This window comes from Stigmatopora argus, chromosome 15 (assembly GCF_051989625.1).
Source record: "Stigmatopora argus isolate UIUO_Sarg chromosome 15, RoL_Sarg_1.0, whole genome shotgun sequence".
Classification (NCBI taxonomy): domain Eukaryota; kingdom Metazoa; phylum Chordata; class Actinopteri; order Syngnathiformes; family Syngnathidae; genus Stigmatopora; species Stigmatopora argus.
In genome coordinates this window covers 14,471,143-14,488,829 of record NC_135401.1, presented here as the reverse complement: position 1 = coordinate 14,488,829, position 17,687 = coordinate 14,471,143, and the positions used below count along the sequence as shown (strand labels likewise).

The 17,687-nt window shown below is 39.9% G+C and overlaps 1 protein-coding gene across 1 annotated transcript; it reads left to right on the top strand.

The window, feature by feature from the left end:
* The first annotated feature begins 121 nt into the window (after positions 1 to 121).
* LOC144090127 (uncharacterized) lies at positions 122 to 14,305 on the top strand. Its single transcript, XM_077621445.1, has 8 exons — positions 122 to 248; positions 8,259 to 8,308; positions 10,205 to 10,315; positions 10,607 to 10,711; positions 10,792 to 10,945; positions 11,018 to 11,178; positions 11,266 to 14,140; positions 14,217 to 14,305. Exons 1-8 carry the CDS (start codon positions 191 to 193, stop codon positions 14,303 to 14,305), a joined length of 3,603 nt encoding a protein of 1,200 aa, XP_077477571.1. The 5' UTR covers positions 122 to 190.
* The last annotated feature ends 3,382 nt before the right edge of the window (positions 14,306 to 17,687 follow it).

The following is a 17,687-nucleotide window of genomic DNA, read 5'->3' as shown; positions in this document are numbered from 1 at the left end:
GGAATAGCAGGGCTAAGAAAATGAACGAAGGGAGGGGGCGACAGCGGATGCGACTCCTCCCCTAACCAAGTTATCCAGCCGTGCGGTGCGGGAGGGCTGCCGTGTTTACGGGGCAAGACAGTCTCCGCTTGCCAGCCAGCGCTCTCGCTCGCATCGAGACCTCGTCGTGTCCACTGGCACTGCCGCCATCATGTGCGACTGTTTCCACCTGGCTTTCCCTAACTGGCATGGCGCGCCATCTGGTACAGGTGAACATCTTTTATTCTAATATGGGCTGTTGAAGCTTGTAAATGTTCCAAACGGTGGGTTGGCAATGAATGATTATGTCTGGGAATGATTAACAATTAGAGAAGTCCAATCCATTTAGACTAGGAAAGTCTGGCAACGATCCTTCCATTGTTTTCAGCCCTCCCAATCCAAATTCATAGGACGTTGATGGCTGTCAATGGCTACCAGTGAGTTGTCTCATATAGATGTCAAACTTGACTTCCATGCAAGATGCAGCTATCATGTCAGTTTTGGTGATTTACTAAACAAATCGAATGTTTTTATTTCACATTTCTTGTCTAATTAATTACTTTTCAATTCAACAGAATATATTCAAAGAAAATAAGTAATTTTTCTTTGATTTTTTACCAGCATTGTTTCACCAATTTCTAGTCTGAACTATTTTCAATGAGATTCAATTTTAATCTCAATGAGTTACTCTAAAATTTACATGCTGTTTAGTTTGACCATAGACATCATATGTATTTATTATTCCAGATGGACAGATGTCGTCATCTGTTGGGCATTTTGCATCAGAGCTATTCAATAAACAACCTTATAGTCAATGGAGAGTGTGCTTTAAAATAGCTTGTGCTTGGTTTTTCATAAATGTCAGAGATGCAGTAAATTAACTGCAAACTTAAAAAGAACTATACAAATTTTACAACATCCATCCGGAATTGTATCCACATTATTATAGTTTGTTCGAAACCAAATTGTGTGGAAATATGTCAAGATTTTGCCTAGTTAATAGTATTTCAGGGGAGAAAATTACTCACCTTAGGTTCAGAGCAATAGAGGCCTGCTCAGAAGTCCACTGGTTCAAGCAGCATATTTTAACGCTGCCGAGTCTTTATGCATTGCATGTTCTCTATTGTCGGATATCTATGGGAGTGGCTACTTGTAAATAGCTAAAGATTGCTCACTTTCCAACAAAATTTTCAAATACCTTGGTTTGGGAAGACCACTAAAATTACTGCACATACACACACAGTAAAAAGATATATAACTATAATAAGAGTACGTTGCAGTAGAGTCGAGGCAGTCTGATATGTGCTCTAAAACAAGATGGCACCCACTTACATACGCTTCAGACTCCGCCTTTAGATGTCGTCCCTTACAAATGTGATATCTATGAGTTTGACACCCATGGAGGATTGTCCATAGTTTATTTGTCAATATGTTTTCTGTGATTGGCAGGCAACTCTTCCATTGTTTTTCTATATACTATATCCTCGTGTACTTTCACATTTTGGGTAGCTTGGTGGTCATGAGATGGAATGGTGCCAAACTCAAATCCCATCCTCATTTTTTTCTTCTATTTTTTTGTTAAGTGGACTCGTTGGTTCTGCAGAAAAATATGCCACCATGCTTCAGTTAAACTGATCTAACAAGCATTTATTTACAGCAAATGCTTTCTTTACATGAGTGGACAATAGTAAAATGCATAAATGTAATCTATTTTCCAATCACTTCTGTGTTGAGTCCAATGGCCATTTAGGCAGTTTAGGAAAAAGGATGGTTGTTGGGCTGAGCAACATGCTGACTCAGTGGCAGATTATGTGACGTGCGTATATTTGTGATCGTGGGAGAGGTGCTGATGCTGACCTGCAGTAAGCAGAGGGCCGGTTGGGTGTGTCGTCTGCAGCGATGTCATCATCGGCGGCGGCTGTTGCTGCTGCAAAGAGGTGCCTCCTTTTTGTGGCGGCCATGGGGCATTCGATGCAGTGGCTGTTTTCTGTAGAGCTGTCACAAACAATTATTTGAATAGACGATTCACTGATAAGTTTTGTCATAAGTTCATTAATATAAAACTCACATAATTTATTGGTGTGGTCGACGTTGGTCTATGAATATTATTGAAGCAGGTTTTCATCACATACATTCCATACATTATAATAATAATCCACTGTTTTCATCATAAACTAAACCCAAAGGATAATTGCACAAATTATTTTTTTAAACAAAAAATGCATCTCATTTTTTTTTTATTTCAAATGAATAAAATAAAAAAAACTATTAGAAAGTAGATTTTTTTTCATCTCATCTCATTTTCTGAACTGCTTTATCCTTATTAGGGTCACAGGGGGTGCTGGAGCCTACCCCAGCTGACTCTAGGCCAGAGGCAGGGGACACCCTGAATCAGTGGCCAGCCAATCGGAGAGACTGACAACCATTCACTCAGGGGAAATTTAGAGTGTCCAATCAGCCTACCATGCATGTTTGTGGAATGTTGGAGGCAACCGGAGTACCCGGGGGAAACCCACAAAGGCTGAGGGGGAACATGCAAACTCCACACAGGTGGACATGACCTGGATTTGAACCCAGGACCCCAGAGCTGCAAGGACGATGCACTAACCACTCGCGCCACCGGGCCGCCAAAGTTGGATTTTAAAAATTATTTTAATCAATAACAAAAATTAAAATAGAACACAAGTGTTTGCACTTTTCTTTTTAGAACTCTAAATAAAATGTTTGTAAAAATAATTGAAATATTTTTTTTTCCCCTTTTTTGTTTAATTAACAATAAGATGTAAATTAAAACATAGAAGACTCAGAAATTTCAGATGACAAAGTTGACCTTGAGACTTTTGTTCCAAATTATCCAAATGTGTGAATAATTGATTTGTTTTGTTGTAATGTTTATTGTCTGCTTTACCCCAAAAAGACAGTCGTTAAAATGCAAATAAACTTATTCATTTATTTTCTGAACTGCTTAACTAAAGATAGGGTTGCAGGAGCCTATTCCAGCTAAATATGGGCACCAGGCAGGGAACACCCTGAATCGGTGGTCAGCCAATCCCAGGGCACAAGGAGACGGACAACCATTCATGCTCACACTCATTCCTAGGGGCAATTTAGAGCCAGCCTATAATGCATGTTTTTGAGATGTGGGCAGAAACCAGAGTATCCAGAGAAAAGCCATGCAGGCCCAGGGAGAACATGGAATCTCAACACAGGTGGACCAACCTAGATTTGAACCAAGTACCCCAGAACTGTGAGACCAACGCGCTAACCACTCAGTCGCCGGGCCGCCCTAAATAAATTGATGTGATGACATATTTATCCACAGATAGGTTTATGAAAACCCTCCATGGGAAAATGTTCTCTATATACAAAAGAAATTTCCCATTAAGAAATGCGAAATCTTAAAAATTCAAACATCCTCTTGTAGCATCCTGTATTCTATTCTGAAATTGTAGTGAGCTGCGTTTCATCCTGTGGTTAATGCACTGTAGATGGGCAGAGCCAGAGCCACCCCAAATGAGGTCGTAAAGTTAGCCCTGAAATATTTTCCTTATTTTTTAGTTTTTTAATTGAATTATTTTTATTATAAAATATAATAAAAAAATAAACATTAAATATGTAGGATATAAGGAAACATTTCAATATTTTTTCCTTTTTTAATTTATTTATTTACATTTTTTAATTAAAAAAAAGTTTGAAAAACTGAAAAGACTTGTATTTTTTCAATAAAAGAGAAACAAAAAATACTTCCAAATTTTCATTTAAAAAAATTCTTAATATTTTTTTTATAAAACATCTGAGGAAGTGCGGCCCAAAATGGATTGGACTTCTATCACAGTCAGTGGACACCAGATGAGTTAAGAACATTTCCAAAACTGCAATGTAATACTGGGTGGTCAAAAAAAGAATTTGATTTATCTGCTGATTTTCTGCCAACAGAGAGGGTTACAGAATTGTATTTTAATTAATTAAATAATTAACATCTACCGCTTTTTAAAAAGTCTATTAAAGCAGAAGTAACGGCATTTATCAAATATTTTATATTTTTCTGTAATTAAGATTATAATGGCGATGAGGTCAATTTCCAAGGACAGTTGGTGATTTAAAGATGATGTTGACTAACTAGCTCCAATTTCTTATTCCAGTGGATGAGAAAACAGCATATTGAGAGCACGAGGTTCGAATCTAATTTTTTTTTGTCGGAAATCTGATTAGAATACGCACTACATTGCGGTGAAAGGACCTTGTGTGCAAGTACAAGTGGCCAGCTATATGACTTACCCATGACTTTGTTCCAGTTATGCCATAAAATTAGTCGGGACACAATTTTCTAAACTTTTTAAAGTTTGTTTTTGGTAGACATTATCACTGGCATCAAAAGATACAAGAACCTTAAGGAAGAGGAGCCACACCCGCATCTGTTTCTGCAGCAGATCAGAGCTTGCATAACTTCAAACTGACAAAATGCTGCTTTTATATACATATATCTGGCTGTTTAATAAATTACTGCATCAATAAAACACCTATTTAACATATCAGCTGCCAATGACGGCGAGAGATGTCCAAACCATTTGGCCTGGGAGGGGCTTGCAGTGATTGTTCCGTCGATGCCTTCCAAGTCCAAATGGTTTGGACATCTACCACCATCAATGGCAAAAAAACAGATGATTCAGAGAATAAGTCGTCTTTTTTCCTTATCATATTTTTACTTTAAAACAAAAATAAAACAAAAAAGGCAGGGGGTGCTGGAAACTATCCCGGCCAACTACCCGCACCAGGCGGCGGACACCCTGAATCGGTGGCAAACCAATCCCAGGGTACAAGGGGACAGACAATAATTCACGCTCACGCTCATACCTAGGGGAAATTTAGATTGCACAATCAGCTTACCATGCATGTTTTTGGAATGTGAGAGGACACCGGAGTACCGGGGGAAAACCGAAGGGCAACTCCACACAGTGAGGACCCACCTGGGTCCAAATCCTCGGCCCCAGAACTCTAACTCTGATGCACTAACCACTCGGCACCGGGCCGCTAAACAAATAAATTAATTCATTCATACATTCATTTTCTGAACCGCTTTATCCTCACTAGGGTCGTGGGGGGTGCTGGGTACCTGAGTACCCAGAGAAATCCCATGCTGGTCCAGGGAGAACATTCAAACTTCACACGCGGACCGATCTGGAGTTGAACCCAGGACCCCAGAGCCGTGAGGCTGACGTGCTAACCACTCAAGCCACTGGGCCACCTTAAATAAATTAATTTAGTCATTAATTCATTTTCTGAACTGCTTATCATCACAAGGGTTGCGGGGCTGTTGCAGCCTGTCCCCACTGACTCCCCGGGCACCAGGCGGTGAATTGGTGGCCAGCCAATCGCAGGGGACGAGGAGACAGATAACCATTCACGCTCACACTCATACCTAGGGGCGTTTAGAGCGTTCAACTAGCCTACCATGCATGTTTTTGGAATGAGAGGGGAAACCAGAGTATCCGGGGAAAACCCATGCAAGCCCAGTGAGAACATGCAATCTCCACACAGTAGGACAAACCTGGGATCCAACCCGTGACCCCAGAATTGTCAGGCCGATGCACTGACCACTCATCCGCCTGGCCACCCTCCTGCTACATACAATCTTTATCTATAATCCTTATAAAGCATGATTTATGGATGGATGTGTGTGTGTGGGGGGGGGGGGTATGTTAAGATTCTCTCACTACGTTTGTCCAAACCATGCATCGTAGAGAGTTGATTTTTTTGTTATGGTGGCCAGAAACGGCTGTCAGATCCTAATAGAATAAATTTCTTCACTTTCTCTAAGTGTGTAAACTCAATTGTTTATTTGTTAATGCTGAAAGCAGAGTTGATGTATGAATTTGGTCGTAAGGTAGGACGCCTTTCCACGTCATTTACAAACGGCATTTTTGGAAGAATTTCCGCCAGCAAGTTTACAGGTGCTCCCCGGAACACTTTTTTTCTGTCGTGACGTGAAGACTCAGCGAGACACGATGTTGCTGGGCCCGCTGACTCAATTTAGTCATAAGGTAGAACGCCTTTCCAAGTCATTTACAAACGTCATTTTCGGAAGAATTTCCACCAGCAGGTTTACAGGTGCTTTCCGAAACACTTTTTTTTCTGTCGTGACTTTTCCACTTTCACCCTTTATTGTGTGGATTAGCCACTGTGCTTCTCCTTACACAAATAGATTACCAAAACACACGCAATAACAACCTCACCCAAGCAGGTGGGACCGGTGAAGAAGTGAATAATCTTTTGCTTGTAAAATATAGTTGTGAGTTTAAATGTTTTCTTTTAACAGGATTATGCTAATACTTGTTTGAACCTTTTTTCAACATGAAAGCCACAATTCTATTCAATTGCTGTAAATTATGCTAGGTAAACCACAACAACAGAATTTCACTAAAACATAATTTAGACAATAAGTATATTTCTCTCCTTTTCTTTTTCATTCTTTTATTCATTTTCCATACTGCTTGTCCTCACAAATTTTGCAGGGGTTGCTGGGGACACCCTAAATCGGTGTCCAACCAATCGCAGGGTACAAGGAGACGGACAACCATTCACACTAATAACTAAGAGCAAATTAGAGTGTTAAACCAGCCTACCATGCATGTTTTGGAGATATGGGAGGAAACCACAGTACACGGAGAAAACTCACACAAGCCTGGGGAGAACATGCAAACTCCACACAGTGAGGACCAACCTTGGATCAAACCTGAGAGGCTGAAGCGCTAACCACTTGGTCGCGGGGCTACAGAAAGGGTCACTTGTCTTTTTTAAAATATTGATCAATGAGAATAAAATACATAGATTTGAACAGTATACAGTAGCGTAAAAAACTATTTGCCCCTTTACTGATTTCTGTGTTTTTTGCATATTCATCACACAAAAAGGTTTCAGATCATCAAACCAATTTTAGTATGACACAGAGACAACCCAACAAAATAGAAAATGCAGTTTCTAAATATTTACCAAAGCAGATAAAATTATAAACTTGTCTGGCTCTCGGTGAAAACGTAGTTGGCGCCTGAACCGAATAACAGGTTGGGCCACCTTTGCCACCAATAACTGAAATCAAGCGTTTACGATCATTTGTGATGAGTCCTTCACAATGCTTTGGAGGAATTTTGGCCCACTCTTCTGCGCAGAATTATTTCAATTCTGCAATATTAGAACATTTCAAGACAATAATCCTTGAGAAATGTATCAAGGAACAAACAAAAGTGCAAAGTTACAGGGTATGGGAACACTGGAAGACAGAGCACAAGGAAGCACTGTAACATAGGTGTGTCGACACAGAAGTGAGGGTGTGTGAGTCCCATCTGACAACAGGCACAAAAAGACTAATTGGTTAAATATACAGACAGGGTTTAACGAGACAATAAGGAACAGGTGGGTGACACGAAATGCAGTGAATAGGGAGAAACACAAGGGGCAGGCAACAGCAGGTGAAACCAAAGGGAAATCACAGTGACAAGCCACACAGAGGAAAAAAAAGAAAATATATGAATCAAAACAATCCCCTCTCCAAAAATGGAACCCTAACAAAAATAATGGAATCCAAGAAACCTTTAAAGGTCCGCTAGTAGGTTACAATCAACCTCAAGCTATAAAACTTGCTAAAAACGAATTCCAGCATGACGAAAAGCTCAAGAGTTGGCAGAAAAATTCCAGAAACGCACTTGACAATTCATACCCTGCTCCCTCGTAAGTATTTTTTTTGCAAAGATGAGGACCTATGATTGTGTGAAAAAAGCCATCCCTCGTACAGAGCGGCATTTATATCACCGCGTAGACTAAATATGAACCAGGCTTCAAAATGCATTTTTTGAAGGAAAAACAAGACTGTTTAAAATGAACTGTCAATGTAAACTGCAGTGTTTTGTAAGAGACCAGATCCAGTGGCCAAACAAAACATTGCTGAAATGTTCACTCAAATGACCTGCGTAAATAAAACCAAAGGAAAGGCTATCAGGGCTACTGACTCACAACCAGCAAGCAAATGGATTTGTAGCCAGAGTTTCCCCTTTTAGAAATGTGTCTCATGTAAGGATCAATAAAGAGGATCACTTAACAGAACTTGGCGATAGCCCCCGGGTCAAATTGTTGCCAGGAAGAAGAACTCTACAAAGTGTCAACACAATAGACTTCAGGATGAGAAGTGGAAATGATTGAGAAAACAGAATGCTTCTGTTTATATTGTGTTGTGTTTCTGTTAACAGGAGCTGGCCGCAGGCTGAGAGCACCAGACCTGGGCTCAGAGGACTGCTCGGTGAGTCTTAATAAACTGGAGATTTCACTAGAGTAGAGATAAAAAGGAAGGCAATTCTAGCTCTGGGACTGTCACCCTGCTGACTTGATCCCCGCAAGAAATATATTATTCCTAATTTACCTAGGTCTACAATCTCTTGTGTGTCTTGTGTCTGACTTGCTACTGCAACCAAGAAATTTCCCGAATACGGGATGAAATAAAGTTCTAATCTAATCTAATCTAAGTACTGTGCTCAGGCAAACTCATATAGTGTTAAGGGTGTTGAACAGTTACACCTGTGAATGTTACTTACTACATGCTGTGTGCATAGATCTATGGCAGGGGTGGGCAAACTATTCCACAAAGGGCCGCGGTGGGTGCAGGTTTTCATTCCAACCCAGGAAGAGGACACCTTTTCACCACTCTGGTATCCTACAAGTGCAATCAGTAGATTGCAGTCAGGTGTTTGTTTTCTGCAGAAATCACATTGGTCAAAGTGTCTGTGCTGCATCGGTTGGAACAAAATCCTGCACCCACAGCGGCCCCCGAGGACCGGTTTGCCCACCCTGGTTGTGAACGTAACATGCTGCAGTTATGAAGCAATGGAGTTAGAGACACTGTGTTGTATGTTGTTGCGGCGCTGCCGAGAGTGAGGCAATACTAGAGGTCTGTCTCATCCGTGTTTATAAAAATAAAGCGCACAACAATATACATCCTAGTTATTTATTCATTCATTTTCTGAACCACTTGACACACTGAATTGGTGGCCAGCTAATCACACAGTACAACGAGACGGACAACCATTCATGCTCAAACTCAGAAGTAGGCGGAATTTAGACCAGACTACACTGCATGTTTTTGGGTTGTGGGAGAGAACCCAAGTACCCAGAGAAAACCCACACAAGCCTGGGGAGAACATGCAAACTACACAGAGTGTGGACCGACCTGGGATCCCAGAACGCTGAGGCCAACACACTAACCACTCGTCTGCCGGGTCGGCTACTCCCTAGTCACTCCCTCATAAATTTTTGATTCACCCTCGAATCAACTAATGCCATGTATGTACTATACGCATTGTCTGGCTTTTAGGCTTTTAAAATTATAAATCGTGCCTGGAAATTCGATATGCTTTGTATCGTAGGTTGGCTCAGAATAGTTTAGACTAGAATTGGGATACTGTTAATCTGACAGGATATAAATTTCCTGAGGTGTATATGCCTACATTTATATATAAATGTAAAATATATTACATTATATATATATATATATATATACACATGTATATATATATGTATATATCTATATCTATATATATATATATAGATATATAGATATATATATATATATATATATGTATGTATGTATACTCTACACTTTGCCCCGCCTACACCGTGACTTTCAGATGCAACCTATCGAGGGTTGTTTGCTTTTGTCGTCCCTTAAAAATATTCCCAAAATGATGCACACAAATGTCCTCACAATAGGATAACGCACGACCACTTGCCAACTTGCCCGGGAAGTAGTACTCCTCTTGTATTAGCCGAACAAGCTCCGCCATTCGCACTGACTAACAGGAAAAAAACACTGAAAAAATGCAACGCTCCGCCCAGTGCTCGTAGAGACATTACACGAGGGAGTTGCGGGGAGAGAGACAGTGCCCATGATGTTCTTATGAGCAGCCTCTTGCGTCCGCTGTATGCTCGTATATAATTTTTTTTCTCGTATCTCAAGATAAATATTTTCCCGAAATTTTACTCGTATCTCAAATTGCTCGTCTGTCGAGGTATTACTATATGTATGTATATGTATATGAGAATAGAATTTATATTAGTATTAAACATGCAATCCATTTGGACATTAAATTAAATGAGTGTCCTACAAACTAAAACCAAGGCCTCCCGGTTGTGTTGTCCGCAGGCATGTGATGAGACGCCCCATTTTGCCGAGGGCGAGAGAACACGGCCTCAGGGTTCGTCCCCTGTCGACGAACACCCAGAGACGGAGAAATATAGCGACAGTGACAAGGAGGTATAGATAAAGACGGAACACATGACTGGAAACTGGCCAACAAATGTTCTTGTAAATATTAGATTTTCTCTACGACCAGCTGAATTTCTTCTTGTGGGTTGAATACGATAGAGATTACACCCTAATTAGGTCTTGCCTAGGTTCATGTGCTGCTTTAGTTCTTTGTCTTTATAATTCTTGGGCCAAATAAATTATCTCAATCTAGCACAACAAGCTACATAGAAAATTTTAATTAAGGAAACAAATTACGGTGGGCAATGTTTGCTCATAGTTTTGTTCTTTTTGATGTAGGAAGATGATACACAAAATAAGAAAGGAAAAGGAAAAACAGCTAAAAAGTCTAGTTTTGGCTGTGGGTTTGATCGACGTTCAACTTCAAAGATGAGCAAACTGAAGGTGAGAAAATTCCAGACAAATTCTCATTGTTAGTACAGTGTACAAGTCATCCCAAACCAGCTATGGTGGTGATTTCACAGGAAGCATATAGCCCAGAATCAGGGATGATAGTGAAAACGGCCAAAGATGGTGGTGCAGAAGGCCTTGTCTATGCTGGAGGAGGTAAAGAGGGTATCTTCATAAAAGAAGTAGTACCAGAGTCACCTGCCTCTAAAAGTCTACAGCTGAAAGAAGGTATGCATAGCAACACTAGCTCAGGAGTATTAGCCTACAAATATGGCGCTAAAATGTTCTCCCTAAATGCAGGTGATCAGCTGCTGAGCGCCACCGTGTATTTTGATAATGTTTCATATCAGGACGCCATTCAGATTCTGGAGCGCGCTCAGGCTTACAAAGTGAAGCTCTGCCTAAAACGCAAACCCCACATCACAGAGACGGAGCCCCTTGGTGAATCTGACATCATCCCTGTAATTACTTTTAAGTTACACTATATCATATGAATTTTTGTGTTTTCTTTTTTTTCGAGGCAAAACTAACATTTTATTAACACTCAGGAGGATGAAACTTTCACTCCAGAGATGCGTGAACATGGCAAGACCAAAAGACGAGGTGATGCACGCATTTCTTGGCCCAAGTTTCCATCTTTAGGGAGAGGAAAGAAGTCCCGTTTTACAAGGTCTCACAGTTCCTCAGAGGCTGATGAGCAGAGAAAGTTAGAGCTGAGTCCTCCCACAAGCGACACAGAGTCTCCGATAAAGACTCAGGATGCTCTCAAAAGCAAGAAACGTCATAAGATAAAGCTGCCATCTCTGACAAAGAGAGGCCGCATTAGTTCATCTGAAGATCAGGACACCGACGCACCAACAACAGGCACACAAGAAGCGGCCGAACTGCTATCACCCGAAGGTTTTCAAAGCCCCGTAGGAGGAAGGACTGAACTGCACAGTGCAGAGCAAATACTACTGGAAGAAGGAGCCGACTCACGAGTGACCAAACCATTAGCTCCTGAAGACAAAGTGGAAGTCATTGCTGAAGACAGCGCTTTGAAAACAAATGATCTAACACTAGCTCTGACAGATAAAAAAAACCCCAAAGGACCACTATCTCCAGATGGAAAGAAGAAAAAGAAAGAAAGGTCTGAATTTAAAGTGAAAATTTTAGGTAAGGATAAATCACAAAAGAAAGAAGCAAAAGCAAAATCACCTAAAAGGTTAAAAACACTTGGTGCGAGTTTAGAGAAGGCAGAAAAAAGCATTGTCAAAGGTGATCACCCCGAGCATGCAACCCAGATTGAAGAAACATCTCCACTTAAAGGCAAAAGTAAGAAAAGAACACTCCCCCTCAAGCGCGAAGACATTGAAATTCCTGGCATGGAGGATGTGTCTGTAAGGACCAAACTCAAAGGACCCCATGATATATTCCAAGAAACGGTTCAACTCTCGATTGATATGGACAGTGTGAAAGAGGCTGTTTCAAAATTGCCTGGATACAAATTACCCAAGGTCGATATGTGTGGAGTACTAATTCCTGAAGAGATCACTGTGATAGATGCCAACGCCCAAAGAATATCAGTCAAAACACCCACTAAAGTCGTTGAGAGCAAAACAAAACAGCAAGCACCAATCAGTAAGGCAGTGGACACTACAACTCCAGAATTGTTCAAGACTTCATTCAACCTACCAAAAGTCACGTCAGATGACTTATCTTCTGAGGAAGTTCTAAATGTAACCTGGGTGGATCAGACAACTCCAGAGACAACGCAGGAGTGTGAATCTGACCAGAAATCAACGACGGCAAACATAGTTTTGCCAAGTGTGGCATTCTCAAAGTCAGACTTTAGAATCCCTGACATTGGACTGTATTTACCAAAACCAAATATTTCTGGACCAAAAGAGGATGAAGTGAAAAGAGATAGAACTATATTCAGACAAGAATCAGATGTCAAAACACATAAAGCTGAAACATCTGCAGTGATAATGACAAGTACTGGTGAATTTGAATACATTGATTCCACTGAATCACCTGTCGAGTGGGAACTTGATAGAGAAGCAAGCCCATTCCAACAGCCAAGAATTGAATCCTCACTGCCTACATTAAGAGGTCCAGATATTAATTTAGGCCAATCAAAAACTGATGGAAAAGGCAAATCACCTGATGCTAAATTAGGTGTTTACAAAAATATTCCTGAAGAGAAGCAGGCAGTTGACATTTCTGCGTCGCCCACAGAACGGGAAGCAAAAGAACAAAAATTTAAGATGCTCCCGTCTGATGTTACGGTGCTGGAAATCACTGGTCCACAACCCAAGGTCAACTTTTTGAAAAAGGACACAGATGGGAAAAAGTCAGGGCAGGAACCAGTGGCTCATCTCGCAGAAGCCTCAGAGGTGGATTTAAGTCCAGCAAATGCAAAAACTGAACTAAAGAAAGATGTTGATTTCAATCTCAAGGACACAAATATTGATATTAAAATTGCAGAGACTCCCAAAGTGGATGCACACATTCGTCAAATTGATGATTTAAGGAAAAAGATTGTCATTGAAAAACCTGAATTACAAGCATTGAAATTTGATGTAAGGCATAAAGAAAAAATCCAAAACCTTCCAGTAAATGGCAGAGAAGTGAATATTGGGATTGCTAAGGCAAAGTTTGAAGTACCTGAAGTAGATACTGAACCTTTGTATGCTGAAATTGATCATAAAGGGGGAAAGTTCAAAATGCCAAAATTTGGCATCTCCATGCGAAAAATTAAAGGACCAGAAATTGATTTTAATATAGCCAAAAATTCTGTAACACTTCAAGAAGCCGAAGTTGATTTCAAAATTCCTTGTAAGGAAACAAAAGAGCTATCGGTAGAAGGAGATATTAAAACTCCTAAAATTGATGTTGCAGCAAGGGAAACGCCCAAAAAACATTGGAGACCGACATTCAAAGTACCGAAATTTGGGGTGGTTTCTCCTAGTATTTCTAAAGAAGTACCTGACGGAGACAAACATCTCAAACCAGACACATTTGAGGAAGTTTTAGCAGTTAGCATTGAACAACCGAGCATTGAGACAGATCGACCTTCAATAGAGATGATGATAATTGAAAACGAACGTGACAAGAAAGGAACAAAGTTGAAGTTACCCACTCTTGGTTTCTCCATGCCGGAGGTCAAAGGACCAAGTTTTGATTTCAGCATTTCAAAAAAACATTCAGATGAATACAAAGGTGAATTTCAACTATCTGAAGATAAAGTAAAAGAAAGCATTGGTACTGTGGAAATTAAATCCCCTGAAATTGACATTGAAACAGAGAATATTAAATTCTCATTAAGTAACCAAAGTAGCAAAGAAGCAGAAATTGAGATAGATCTTCCAGAAGGGGAAATGAAAATAAAGTCACCTGAAGTTGAGTTTCACACACCAGAAGTAGATGTCAATATAGATGGTAAGGAAACTACGTTTAAAATACCAAAGTTTGGAATCTCCATGCCAAAAGTAAAAGGGCCAGATATTGACATAAGCTTATCGAAAAAAGATGGAGAGTTCAAGCTTCCAGAAGGAGAAGTTAAACTCCCGGAATTTGAAGTGGAACTACCATCAGCCCAAGTAGAAATTGACGCTCCAAAAATTGAAGGACAAGGCAGTGTTGAAGGATCTCCATCCAAATTTAAACTACCAACAATCTCATTTCCCAAATTATCATTAAAAAAGCAAAGTAGAAAAGAAGGAGAAATTGAGCTAGAGCTTCCAGAAGGAGAAATGGAAATAAAGTCCCCTGAAGTGGAGTTTCACACACCAGAAGTAGATGTCGATATAGATGGTAAGGAACATAAGTTTAAAATGCCAAAGTTTGGAATCTCCATGCCAAAAGTAAAAGGTCCAGATATTGACATAAGCTTATCGAAGAAAGATGGAGAGTTCAAGCTTCCAGAAGGGGAAGTTGAACTCCCGGAATTTGAAGTGAAATCACCATCAGCTCAAGTAGAAATTGAAGCTCCAAAAATTGAAGGACAAAGCAGTGTTGAAGGATCTCCGTCAAAATTTAAACTACCAACAATCTCATTTCCCAAATTATCATTAAAAAAGCAAAGTAGAAAAGAAGGAGAACTTGAGATAGATCTTCCAGAAGGAGACATGGAAATAAAGTCCCCTGAAGTGGAGTTTCACACACAAGAAGTAGATGTCGATATAGATGGTGAGGAACATAAGTTTAAAATGCCAAAGTTTGGAATCTCCATGCCAAAAGTAAAAGGGCCAGATATTGACATAAGCTTATCGAAGAAAGATGGAGAGTTCAAGCTTCCAGAAGGAGAAGTTGAACTCCCGGAATTTGAAGTGAAATTACCATCAGCCCAAGTAGAAATTGAAGCTCCAAAAATTGAAGGACAAGGCAGTGTTGAAGGTTCTCCATCAACATTTAAACTACCAACAATCTCATTTCCCAAATTCTCATTAAAGAAGCAAAGTAGCAAAGAGGGAGAAATTAAGATGGATCTTCCAGAAGGGGAAATGACAATAAAGTCCCCTGATGTGGAGTTTCACACACCGGAAGTAGATGTCGATATAGATGGTAAGGAACATAAGTTTAAAATGCCAAAGTTTGGCATCTCCATGCCAAAAGTAAAAGGGCCAGATATTGACATAAGCTTATCGAAGAAAGATGGAGAGTTCAAGCTTCCAGAAGGAGAAGTTGAACTCCCGGAATTTGAAGTGAAATTACCATCAGCTCAAGTAGAAATTGAAGCTCCAAAAATTGAAGGCCAAGGCAGTGTTGAAGGATCTCCGTCAAAATTTAAACTACCAACAATCTCATTTCCCAAATTCTCATTAAAGAGGCAAAGTAGCAAAGAGGGAGAAATTAAGATGGATCTTCCAGAAGGGGAAATGACAATAAAGTCCCCTGATTTGGCGTTTCACACACCAGAAGTAGATGTGGATATAGATGGTAAGGAACATAAGTTTAAAATGCCAAAGTTTGGAATCTCCATGCCAAAAGTAAAAGGGCCAGATATTGACATAAGCTTATCGAAGAAAGATGGAGAGTTCAAGCTTCCAGAAGGAGAAGTTGAACTCCCAGAATTTGAAGTGGAATTACCATCAGCCCAAGTAGAAATTGAAGCTCCAAAAATTGAAGGACAGGGCAGTGTTGAAGGATCTCCGTCAAAATTTAAACTACCAACAATCGCATTTCCCAAATTCTCATTAAAGAAGCAAAGTAGCAAAGAAGGAGAAATTGAGCTAGATCTTCCAGAAGGTGAAATGAAAATAAAGTCCACTGATGTGGAGTTTCACACACCAGAAGTAGATGTCGATATAGATGGTAAGGAACATAAGTTTAAAATGCCAAAGTTTGGAATCTCCATGCCAAAAGTAAAAGGGCCAGATATTGACATAAGCTTATCGAAGAAAGATAGAGAGTTCAAGCTTCCAGAAGGGGAAGTTAAACTCCCAGAATTTGAAGTGAAATCACCATCAGCTCAAGTAGAAATTGAAGCTCCAAAAATTGAAGGACAAAGCAGTGTTGAAGGATCTCCGTCAAAATTTAAACTACCAACAATCTCATTTCCCAAATTATCATTAAAAAAGCAAAGTAGCAAAGAAGGAGAAATTGAGATAGATCTTCCAGAAGGGGAAATGGAAATAAAGTCCCCTGAGGTGGAGTTTCACACACCAAAAGTAGATGTTGATATAGATGGTAAGGAACATAAGTTTAAAATGCCAAAGTTTGGAATCTCCATGCCAAAAGTAAAAGGGCCAGATATTGACATAAGCTTATCGAAAAAAGATGGAGAGTTCAAGCTTCCAGAAGGAGAAGTTGAACTCCCGGAATTTGAAGTGAAATTACCATCAGCCCAAGTAGAAATTGAAGCTCCAAAAATTGAAGGACAAGGCAGTGTTGAAGGATCTCCGTCAAAATTTAAACTACCAACAATCTCATTTCCCAAATTATCATTAAAAAAGCAAAGTAGAAAAGAAGGAGAAATTGAGATAGATCTTCCAGAAGGAGAAATGGAAATAAAGTCCCCTGAAGTGGAGTTTCACACACAAGAAGTAGATGTCGATATAGATGGTAAGGAACATAAGTTTAAAATGCCAAAGTTTGGCATCTCCATGCCAAAAGTAAAAGGGCCAGATATTGACATAAGCTTATCGAAGAAAGATGGAGAGTTCAAGCTTCCAGAAGGAGAGGTTGAACTCCCGGAATTTGAAGTGAAATTACCATCAGCTCAAGTAGAAATTGAAGCTCCAAAAATTGAAGGCCAAGGCAGTGTTGAAGGATCTCCGTCAAAATTTAAACTACCAACAATCTCATTTCCCAAATTCTCATTAAAGAAGCAAAGTAGCAAAGAAGGAGAAATTGAGCTAGATCTTCCAGAAGGTGAAATGAAAATAAAGTCCACTGATGTGGAGTTTCACACACCAGAAGTAGATGTCGATATAGATGGTAAGGAACATAAGTTTAAAATGCCAAAGTTTGGAATCTCCATGCCAAAAGTAAAAGGGCCAGATATTGACATAAGCTTATCGAAGAAAGATAGAGAGTTCAAGCTTCCAGAAGGGGAAGTTGAACTCCCAGAATTTGAAGTGAAATCACCATCAGCTCAAGTAGAAATTGAAGCTCCAAAAATTGAAGGACAAAGCAGTGTTGAAGGATCTCCGTCAAAATTTAAACTACCAACAATCTCATTTCCCAAATTCTCATTAAAGAAGCAAAGTAGCAAAGAAGGAGAAATTGAGATAGATCTTCCAGAAGGGGAAATGAAAATAAAGTCCCCTGAGGTGGAGTTTCACACACCAAAAGTAGATGTTGATATAGATGGTAAGGAACATAAGTTTAAAATGCCAAAGTTTGGAATCTCCATGCCAAAAGTAAAAGGGCCAGATATTGACATAAGCTTATCGAAGAAAGATGGAGAGTTCAAGCTTCCAGAAGGAGAAGTTGAACTCCCGAAATTTGAAGCGAAATTACCATCAGCTCAAGTAGAAATTGA

Coding starts and splice junctions, on each gene's coding strand:
- LOC144090127 (XM_077621445.1), top strand. CDS start 191: ATGTGCGACTGTTTCCACCTGGCTTTCCCTAACTGGCATGGCGCGCCA. Junction 8,309..10,204: donor TGGGCTCAGAGGACTGCTCG/GTGAGTCTTAAT, acceptor TGTTGTCCGCAG/GCATGTGATGAGACGCCCCA. Junction 11,179..11,265: donor GTGAATCTGACATCATCCCT/GTAATTACTTTT, acceptor ATTAACACTCAG/GAGGATGAAACTTTCACTCC.